The sequence below is a fragment of the Miscanthus floridulus genome, chromosome 17 (assembly GCF_019320115.1).
Source record: "Miscanthus floridulus cultivar M001 chromosome 17, ASM1932011v1, whole genome shotgun sequence".
NCBI classification, from domain to species: Eukaryota; Viridiplantae; Streptophyta; class Magnoliopsida; order Poales; family Poaceae; genus Miscanthus; species Miscanthus floridulus.
The window spans coordinates 10279558-10290320 of record NC_089596.1 but is presented as its reverse complement, the minus strand read 5'-3'; the positions used below and the strand labels follow the sequence as shown (position 1 = coordinate 10290320).

Genomic DNA, 10763 nt, shown 5'->3' with positions numbered 1-10763 from the left:
AAAACAAGCTTTCGAGATATCTTAAGTGAAACTTTTAATTTTTAACTAATTTTATAAAAAAAAGTGCATAAAATTTATGACATCAAATATGCACTCTACGAAAATATATTTATGGTATATCCGTTGATACTAATCACTACCAAAATGGTGGAGATTCTCCTAGTGTTTCTAATAATAAAACACTACCACTAGTTATAGCACGTGAGAACAAAAGAAGACTTGTGTCATGGGCAGCAGGTGGATCTAATTGCAATTAGAGCCATGCCACTGACACGAATCCGTCTAACTTAAGAGACTTCCATTTGAGTTGAAAGGATGGCTTACATTATTGTCGATCAGTCAATCATATTAAGATAGCATGTGCACGTTTGTGGGAAATGGTTGTGTGCTTATGTTTTCCACACAATAGTGTTGATTCAGTCGTCTTCCGTGTTCATGGTTCATGTGCCCAAAACTCATACCTCAACCTTGCGCCACCCAAGTGGAAGTCAATTTCTCTTTGTTGGTTGTCAAAGTGCGCGCACAATTAGCTCACATATGTAGGTATACAAAGGAGTATTACTCTAGGCATGATGAGAAAAAAATTATCCCAATTAACCAGTCACAAAAAAATTATTTTTTTTTGAAAATGTTTATTTTCACAATAAAGCCCTCTCCTTAGCCACATTGGCCGCAAGATATATAATACCAAAACCATCATCATTAGGTTCAACAATGATGCGCTTGATGCTGTTGTACCCGCCCACCATAACATTAGGAGCCAAGAAAAAAAAAGGTTGAGAAAAAAAGGGTAAATGCCATACCCGAAAAGAAAAGGACTTGTCCCACGGCGCTGACACGATTTCAGGCATGGGGTCCTTGGTTATATTCGGACACGTACGCTCAAAAGTTTTCGAATCTCACTTCTCTTTTTAAAAAATTTCTTAAAAAAAACAGGGCACTTCGGAGAAAGGAGGCCGTTCAAAGTTAGTTTTTCTGTACATCACCTTAAAATTCATTCATTTCACGTGCCTTTTGGAATCACAAATGAAGCGGTTAAATATGTTATCCCAATTAACTAGATTTGTGGTTGGTTCTGGTGGGCCATGATCACGAGCATATTGGTGGTGAGATAAAGCAGGTTGGAAAAGAACATTGTTAGCATCTACCAATGAATCTAATAATCTCACACCCAAACACTAAGAATAAGAGAATAATGAATAATCCCTCGAGAAAAAAAAGGGACAAGAATAACTGCGGCAGCAAAATCCAATGAACAAAAAAAGCTTCTCCCTCCGTCCAAAAGAAGAAAAAAAAACACAATTCTAAATTGAAACATAGTCAATCTTTCTTAAGTTTTAAATTTAATTATCTTTCGTAAGTTTAAGCTAGTTCATTTTGAAAGTGCAATCAAGCCCTAATTATGTGTTTTGGTGATAATGACCACGCAATTAGTTAGAGAACTAATGAGATTTATCGAGATGACAAGCAGGGAATTCATGTTCGAGGATGCTACACGAAACGGAGGAGCCCCCAATTACAAATGTAGATGGCTTCAAAACTCAAAGAAGGTTTAAATTCTTTTATATTTTGAATTTGAGTATAGGAAAAGCCGTACTATAAAGAAGACACAATGCTTAAGCTAATATGTGCTACCAAGTGTTAAACATATACATGCATCCTTAGATTCACACCAAGATAGTCTACACTTCACTCTTACCCTTGCTGTCTTGCGTGGTGCGGCACTGCCGCACTTGAAGAGAGGCACTGCCGCACTTGAGCACTGGCACTGCCGCGACTTAAGTGATCGTTGGGGGATGGGGGTATTTATACCATTTCCCTTCCTTCCCAACAGTACTCCGCCTCTTCTTCCTCACTTCAGCTCGTCCAAAACAAATAGGAGCCTCTCTCTCTCCATTATTGACCTCAAGCCCCAAGCAAATCCATTAATTTCTTCATTAATCCTTGAGGAAAAATGGTCCAAAACTCGATTAGAGAGCAGCTCCATTGATTCCCCAACTCTAAAGAGCATTTGATTCACGTTTTGGCCGGCGGTTGTGTTTGCTACTCTCGGAGCTTGGCTCCTAGCCAGCTAGAGCGTCGTCCATGGAGCTTGCTAGCTTGTGTGGCAGCCCCGGGAGGTAACCATCTCTTGAAGCTAGTAAACTCATCTCTCATCCTAAGAGTTAAGTCTCTTGACTTGAGAACAAGGAAGGGTTAGAAAGCCCTAAGCCTTAGTGGCTAACCTCAACAACGTGGAGGTAGGCAAGCCTTGGTGGCGAGCAGAACCACGGGATAAATCTTTGTCACTTTTGCTTGATTTACATTACTTACATGACATATTATGGTTGGGGTGATTTCTAGAGTTTCTAGTCGATCTACTTGTGTGTGGTGTTACTACTACTTATAGCTCTTGATCTGTGATTGTCATACCTGCAATAAGCTAGAAAATTTCTCTAATCTAAGTTTTCATTCACGGATTTTGAACTGTGACTCGAAGTTGTCCGCAGATGCGGCAGTGCTGCTGTTCTGGCCCGGTAGTGTTGTAGTCCGGCAGTGCCGTCCTCCAGAGCAGCAGTGCCCCAGGGTGAATTTGATCAAAGTTAAAGTATTTATTTTAACATGCCTATTCACCCCTCTCTAGGCTAAACAGAGATCCTACACATTTAAAATAGTATCAATCTCTATTTCCTCGTCATATACTAGGCTTATAAGCCCCGTTCGGCTTACCTTAAATCTGACTTGTTCGACTTTTTTTTAGCCAGAATAGTATTTTTCTCTCACGACAATTCAGTCAGAACAGTGTTTTCAGTCACTTTCAGCCAAGTTTCAGCAAACCGAACAGGGCCTATAAACAAAATATATCTCATAGTTAATCTAATAATATTTTTTGATAATATAAATATTATATATGTATATAAATTTGACTAAACATAAAATTGTTCGACAGATAGACCAGCTCAGCGGTTGTATTTTGGAGTCCCGGCTGTCGGTGAACGAAGCGTCCATTTGGATTGAGCATCATCATCATCAACAGAAAATTAATTAACAAAACCAGAGATATTTTGAATTCCATTTCTTTTTTTTTTTGTTTAGAGAGAGAAGAAAGAGAGCGACAGAGGGGTGTCGATAAAAAGGCGTAAAGCCCTCGCCACTCTTTCCCCGTTCCACGCTGCTGCCTCGACCCTCGGCGCTGCGCCCGGCCCCGGCACCTACCTCCCCACTTCGCCGCCGGCGGGTGGAGTCGGGCCGGAGCAGCCGCTCAGCCGCTCAGCCGCTCTGTCACCCCCCCAAAAAGAAAAGAAAAAAAGAGAGTACCAAGCAAGCGAGCCGCCGGCAGCTCGGGCAGCAGCCATGGGGCACGGCGTGAGCTGCGCCCGCACCGGCGACGAGCACGACTACTTCCGCGCGGCGCAGGTCGGCGACCTCGACGCCCTGGGCGCGCTCCTCGCCGCCGACCCCTCCCTCGCCCACCGCGCCACGCTCTACGACCGCCTCTCCGCGCTCCACATCGCCGCCGCGAATGGCCGCCTCGAGGTGCTCCTCCTCCCGCTCGGCTCTGCTCCTAATCCATCTATGGCATGGCCTCTGATCCAACTGCCAGCCAACCACCTCGCTCACCTCTCTCCATCTCCTTCCTGCAGGTGCTGTCCATGATCTTGGATCACGGGGTGCCGCCGGACGCGGTGAATCGGCACAAGCAGGTGCGGGATCCCGTCCCATCGAAGCCCTTTTTTTTTCTTCCTCCCCTATGCAGCTCGCAAGGATCTCTCCCGGGCTACCTGCTTCAAAATCTCCCTTCCTTTTTTTTACCGCTTCCAATCAAATCAAAGGACAAAAATCTCATCTTCCACCCCCCCCCCCCCCCCCCCCCCCCCCCCCCCCCCCCCTGCTTGCTTTGCTTGTTTTTCACTGTCCAGACTCCGCTGATGCTCGCGGCGATGCACGGCAAGATCGACTGCGTGCTCAAGCTCCTGCAGGCCGGCGCCAATGTGAGCAGAACCTCCCAACTCCTCGCTGCCCTGCTCCTGCAAGGGAATCTCTTCTTCCTAGTGCGAGTGACTAGCTAACTAACCGCCGGCGCTGTCCGATCTGTGTCTGCCAGATCCTGATGTTCGACTCCCTGCACGGGCGGTCCTGCCTGCACCACGCGTCCTACTTCGGCCACGTCGACTGCCTGCAGGCCATCCTCACGGCGGTGCGGACCACGCCGGTGGCCGACTCATGGTGAGACCTTCGCCTCCCCTCCCTCCCCCTCCTTGTGTCGGCTCCCGCCGCCTGCCGCCCGCCGGCGACGACGACTCACTTGCTGCTGTGGAAGCTTGGCAGGGGTTTCGCCCGGTTCGTCAACGTCAGGGACGACCACGGCGCCACGCCGCTGCACCTCGCCGCCAGGCAGGGCCGCCCCGGCTGCGTGCAGGTGCTGCTGGAGAACGGCGCCATTGTCTCCGCCCTCACCGGCTCCTACGGGTACGCTAATCTTGTCTTGTCTGCGTGGTGCGGTCGGTCTCCTCTTGCTCAGTCAGTCAAGATGCAGCTGCTCACCCATGTACTCGCCGTCGGTGCTGCAGGTTCCCCGGTAGCACATCGCTGCATCTGGCCGCTCGCAGCGGGAACCTGGATTGCATCCGGAAGCTGCTTGCCTGGGGCGCAGATCGTCTCCAGAGGGACTCAGCAGGGTGAGCACCACACCTCTGTCTCGATCTCTGTCTTTGTGCAGATCGTCTTATTTCAGTGTAGAGTAGAGATTAGATGTGGGTCTGACGAACAAAAACAAATATGGGTCCCACATTGAACACAACCGATCTGGTCTACTATCAAGTGGAGTCAGTCGTCAACCACTTGCTGGATTCTCATTTGCAAGTGGAGTCATCAACCACTTGCCCAATTCACGACACATTTGGAAAAATTCAACGAGAGGCCAGTTGCTGACCGCGTAGGGCTTGCTCATATCCTTTCCACTAGATCTTACAGCGAATGGTTTCGGTCCCTGCAGGAGGATTCCTTATGCTGTTGTGCTGAAGCGCAACCACGAAGTGTGCGCGGCGCTGCTGAACCCTTCGTCAGCGGAGCCCATGGTGTGGCCTTCCCCGCTCAAGTTCATCAGCGAGCTGGACCCGGAGGCGAAGGCTCTCCTGGAAGCGGCACTGATGGAAGCCAACAGGGAGAGGGAGAAGAAGATTCTGAAGGGCACAAATTACTCTCCACCATCACCTTCCCCTTGCGAGCATGAGAATGATGCCGATGCCATTGACGATGCGTCCTCGGAGGTATGCATGTTCAGTGCTTTCTGTTGGTGACAATTGTGAGAGTAGAAATAGAATCCCATGAACCATGATCATCATCTAGTAGTTCATTGCTTTGTGGTTGCTGGCAAATGAAATGAGGGGGCTGATGTGCATGCATCACCGTTCATCTGTGCTCACTCACTTCACTCCACTCACAGGCGAGCGACGTAGAGCTGTGCTGCATCTGCTTCGACCAGGCGTGCACGATCGAGGTGCAGGACTGTGGGCACCAGATGTGCGCGCCGTGCACGCTGGCGCTGTGCTGCCACAGCAAGCCCAACCCGACGACGCTTACACTGCCATCGCCGGCCTGCCCCTTCTGCCGCGGCAGCATCTCGCGGCTGCTCGTGGCCAGGGCAAGCACCACGTCCATTGATGACGCGGACAAGGCTGCTGCTGCGGCGGACTCCTCCCCGCAGCTTGTCCGGCGGTGGTCCCGGCGATCTCACAACCTCAGTGACTGCGGTAGCAGCAGCTTCAAGGGGCTGTCATCTGCCGTGGCGGGGTCCTTCTCCAAGATCGGGCGCGGGTCGAGCCGGATGGCCGACAGTGACAGCTGCGGCGGCATGGACAAGCCCGAGCACGACCTGTGATCGGCATTGGATCCTGTGCAAGTGGAGCAGAGCGCCGGCTGATCGGCCGGCTGGCTTGTGGTGAAGCTGAAGCAGCCATTGCCACTGGCTTTCCAAGATGAGGACATCCAAGCAAGCGTGATCGTGGGTTTATATAGATATATACTAGGAGCTACTACTACTACTAAAATAAGTAGTGTAATGCCTTCTCCCCATGTCCATGTCTGTCTGTCTGTCCGTCCTATTTTTGGGCGTGCCAGGATTCACCTGGCCATTGCCGTATTCCATTGCCACCGGCTATAGATTCCATTCCTTCCTGTTCATGCAGCTGTGCTATGGTTGAGCTGAGTTTCAGCCACAGACATGTAACACCATCAGTGTACAATGTAAACTGTCGGGAGAGCATGGCTTACCCCATTCTCTCCGTTCATGGCATCGTCCACGGTCGGGAACTGTGGCTGCCGGAGAGGTCGACTGGACTGGTGATCTGAATTCTGAAGGAGGCACAGCAGCACCGGTGACGGCGATGTGAGCTCTAAAGATGGCCTGCCATGGCATGTCAGCTCTGCCGGTCTGTCTCCGATCCGGGCCTCCCATGCCCCGTGTGATGTTTTGTATCGATGCCACTGCCCGGCCTGCAATGGATGGATCGGGCTCGCCCGGTTTTGGCCTGGCCGTTGCCTGCCACTGTCATGGTGTTAATGGTTGTTCCCGAGTCCTGTGCCCTGTGCTCCATAGGGGGGCTCGGGAGGGCGAGCACGGTGGTCGTGGTCCTTCCCGTCGCCGTCCTGGGTGGTGAATCTGCCAAGGATACGCCTGCTCTGCTCTGGGGCTCTGCGCCGCTGCCGGGAGGGACGGCAATGTACTGTACCGGGGCGCTCGCTCTAGCTGCTGCGGGCTCACCGTCACCGATCCACAGGCAGGCAGGCAGCAGGCTCCATGACCGGCCGGGGGGCATGGTCGTCGTCCGGCGGTGGCAGCTGCGGTGCCAATGGTCCGTGACTGGATGCAGGCAGCAGCGGTGGTCGTCACTCTGCCAGAGCAGCCGCAGTTATTATGCGCCGTACATACGCTGCTGTAGCTCTGCTGTACGGTGGATGGATGCCGACGCGTTGCAGCACGCCGGTCAAACCGTACAGCAGAGCTACAGCCCGTGTTGGATTTTGGGTGTTGTAAAACAAAAATGTAAGATTTGGGGTTGGGACAGTCTTTATTTTTTCCGAAGATTATCTAGATAGGAATATTCCTCGTAAATTTGAGGAATCGCTTTCTTAGAGCACGCTTGGAACATGGGATTTTTTTCCCTCTATCTATATTTTCCCGTAAAATTGAACCGATTCATATGAAATTCCTGGATTTCATACATGCCCTTAGGATGTGAACTCGAGCTTCGTTTACTCGCCTCCCTCTCACGAGCATCTCCAATCCAGACATGTTGAGCGGCGCCACCGATGTCGACGACGCGGGAGGTGGATGGCGCAAGGTGGTAGGAAGAGGAGCGGAGCCATGGCAACCTATTGCACACGAATAAGACGCCCTTGGCCCCAGCTTGGCGGATGACGATGGATGCCATCCCTGGGAGAGCCCCGCCCTCAGCTTTAGGCCCGCCGGTGGCCAATCTTAATCCGTACTTTTCAGTTTATTTTTTCAGTCGGAACAGTATTTTTCTCTCACAACAAATTAGTTGGAATAGTATTTCGGCTTGTTTTTTCAGCGAAGCGAACGTAACAATGTTGTATGCGACTGATATCTATAGTCCATAAACGATGGCTAATAGAGTTTATCCTGCTTCCTGTTGTCCTTTCTACCAAATACAAAACAGGAACGTTCGTGTCCCTTCAGCAAAACAGTCAAAACGGGGGCATGAGACCATTCCGTCCCAGAAAACTAGGATTCACTCGTTCTCATTTCTCTCTGTCCCTAAACCAAACATATTTATAATTATAATACTGGACTAACTAATATTGTTGAGACGGAGGAAGTGAGTTAGAAGACTGGCTTGACTGCCTGCTAAGCCGACCATGGCGTGTGGAATTCTTGTGCAGTTCATACGCAGCCGAGCTTTGCAAAAAAAAAAAGGCCGTACGTGCAGACTACTCGTCTGGTTTGACCAGGGGCATGCCTACACAGCGTTTTGTCAAAGTGAACTATCCGGCTGTCATGGACGCGTTTCCAGTCCCAGATGGCGTCATTGACCAACAAGTCCTGCTGCCCAGCACAGCAAGGCCCCAGTGTGACGGAGGCGAGCTGGGGCAGATATTTTGCCAGCTTTTTTTTTCTGCAGATAGAGGACGCGTCATCCTATGGTGGTTTATGCGTAGTAGGAGTATGTACTCTAACCTAATCTATCTATCAGCCTAAACAAAATATCTAGGCATCGCACATTTCATCGTGCTGACGAAACTGCTAACCCAAAAGAACAGAGTATCACAGGCAGTATTTTCTCAGTGGGAAAGTGAAGACATCGTTCTCATGCACTATCAAGCATGCTTTCACGTAGCAGCAGCTATGGCAGTTACGCAGTGGTTTCTCGGCTCAGCTATGCATGGCGATCACAATTACGCAGTGGTTCTGGTTCCTGGACTGGGACTGCCATCACCTTGCCTTTCTATAGTGGCGACCCGTTGATGACCCAGCACACACACTCGACAGTGAGCAACTAAATGCCGCTGTCACCTTTGCTTTTCAGCTCGACTCAACTCGATCAATATGCAAAATCCTATCCGGTTTCTCTCAAACTTTCATTTGGTGGTTATAAAAGTGTGCGATTATTACACTATTCTGCCTTCAAATTAAAGTTGATGGAACCGGTGCTTTGGGTTAGAAAGGAAGACCGGAGAAGTACCATTATTATGTTCCAAAAAAGAAGACCGGAGAAGTAAGTTTCAGTGACCAATCTTAATCCCAGTTTGCACTTTGAAAAATCCACACTTTGCTTAGTCTACATAGAGTAGTTCAGTCCATAAGAGCCTAGATTTTCCAAAATCCCAGGAGTTGGAGGCTTCTAGCCTGTTTTTTCCAAGAGAGGCATTGACTCAAATGGTGAAAACGAAATTGGTTTCACTTTTGTTGGAAGAAAACAAGAAGAAAGTTATGGGTATGATTGAAACGGAGAGAAACAGTCTTGGCATGGAATTTTTCCAACAAAAAAGAAAAAGAAACGGTCTTGGGCACCGCATGCGTACCTACAGCTGTACAGCTACAGGTTCTGCAGAGCAGAGCTGAGGAAGAACGTCATGTCCAGGTTGAGCATGCCAGCAGTATCAGCGTATACTGGAGGTGGAAATGAAATGCCACTATGCTCTTGGTGCGCCTTGCTTGACAGCAGCGCCCACCTGAATTGATTCATCGTTCAGCCTCATCAGGGTGGGCGTCCTCTTCAGGTTCAGGATCGCTATCAGGCAACAGCTGCTGAAAAGCCAGGCTGAAAAGTACAGTTCGCTGATTTGTTGTGAGAGAAAAATAATGTACCATGACTGATAAGCCAGGCTGATAAGTTCAAGGGAACAGGGTCACTGCACAACGATGCAACATGCTTGTAAGTATAAATAAATGCCCATCTCCCAGTTCTGATAACTCTACAATTATATATATACAAGAACAAGTTTATTTGCTAATTTTACAACAGTCATAGCAAAAAGAGGAGGACAACGCTTCATATCTTGAAAGGCTTTTGCCAAGACAGTTGCAGGCATGTTTGCAATCCATCTCCTTCACCTCTCTTCTGTCGAACAACACGTCTCCAACTGCCTCTGCAATGCTATGTTCAAGGAAAGCAATTAAGCTTAGAATGGTAGGCATGGTATATGGCCAAACGAGATTAAAATTTTGTCACGAGATTGTCATCTCGATGTTCATTTATGATACAGAAGCTTATTATTGACTCTGGGGGAAATCGGAGAGTACCAAGTCCACGAGTTTAGTGACTGACAGTGAACAAAACCCCCAGTCCTTTTTCTGCTTAACTTCACTTGTAGCATCATGCAGTTCTTTCCTGAAACCTGCAAAATTTTGTATTGGTCATGGCAAAACATGATTACGAATCCTGAAAGGTTGATAAGGTAACAAGAAAAATACTATACACGCAGGGTGAGTCAACCTTGGAGAAGTTCAAGTTGTTCAGAGCTGCACTTGCTAATATATCCAGTCTGCAGTCCAGCCATGAACGTTGAGGGTCAGATGCTTCTGGACTTCGGAGTCTACCCATGTTGTATGTACCTGAAAAAATATTTCTTCAAGTATATGTTGAAATTGATATTTAAACACAGAAACAGGACATGTCTGAAATTATGGACATGTCTGAAACAAATGGTTATTGGCAAGGAACTTATCCAATGTGGAAACTAAATGCATTTCTAGCGCTCAACCTCAATTGTAAGAGTACAATCATTGTCCTAAACTGATACATGCCACAAGGCACAATTTGTATCACCATTTCAAAGCCAAGGAACAGAATAGCCCAAAACTAAGCACTTCTCTATTTGTACCATGACCCACGATACAAAGGTCCCACAATATTCAACTCTCAGCCCAATTCTGATTCATCTAAAGTCATGGACAGAATGGCAACCATGATTCACACAGAAAAAATGTGAACTGAAATACTGATTTATGGTTGCCATTCTACCTGTGACTTTAGATGAACATCAACCAGTATTTAAATGAACTGGTATCTGAATTCATCTGTTGTTTGTGATGCACAACACGTTTCATCACTTACACAAATACGTTTATGTTTGGCTTGAACACCGTCAGCATCGTTCTGACTGAACTTGGGTCCAACCAGTCTGAATCTGATTCTTTTACACAAAATTCTAATAACAGTTGCTGCTGCCTGCTGATGGCAGAAAATGGTAGGGAAGAGGCAAACTTAAACCCAAATAGGCATCTGATTGGTCACAGACTGAATTTCTGAACAGGCCAG

At 48.3% G+C, this 10763-nt stretch overlaps 1 protein-coding gene across 1 annotated transcript; it reads left to right on the top strand.

The window, feature by feature from the left end:
• Window positions 1-3154: 3154 nt before the first annotated feature.
• Window positions 3155-6160, top strand: LOC136516427 (E3 ubiquitin-protein ligase XB3-like). The gene is made up of 8 exons (XM_066509821.1): window positions 3155-3516; window positions 3624-3683; window positions 3900-3971; window positions 4085-4206; window positions 4309-4449; window positions 4551-4658; window positions 4976-5249; window positions 5426-6160. Exons 1-8 carry the CDS (start codon window positions 3334-3336, stop codon window positions 5858-5860), a joined length of 1395 nt encoding a protein of 464 aa, XP_066365918.1. The 5' UTR covers window positions 3155-3333; the 3' UTR covers window positions 5861-6160.
• Window positions 6161-10763: the final 4603 nt, after the last annotated feature.

Coding starts and splice junctions, on each gene's coding strand:
- LOC136516427 (XM_066509821.1), top strand. CDS start 3,334: ATGGGGCACGGCGTGAGCTGCGCCCGCACCGGCGACGAGCACGACTAC. Junction 4,450..4,550: donor GCCCTCACCGGCTCCTACGG/GTACGCTAATCT, acceptor TCGGTGCTGCAG/GTTCCCCGGTAGCACATCGC. Junction 4,659..4,975: donor CTCCAGAGGGACTCAGCAGG/GTGAGCACCACA, acceptor CGGTCCCTGCAG/GAGGATTCCTTATGCTGTTG.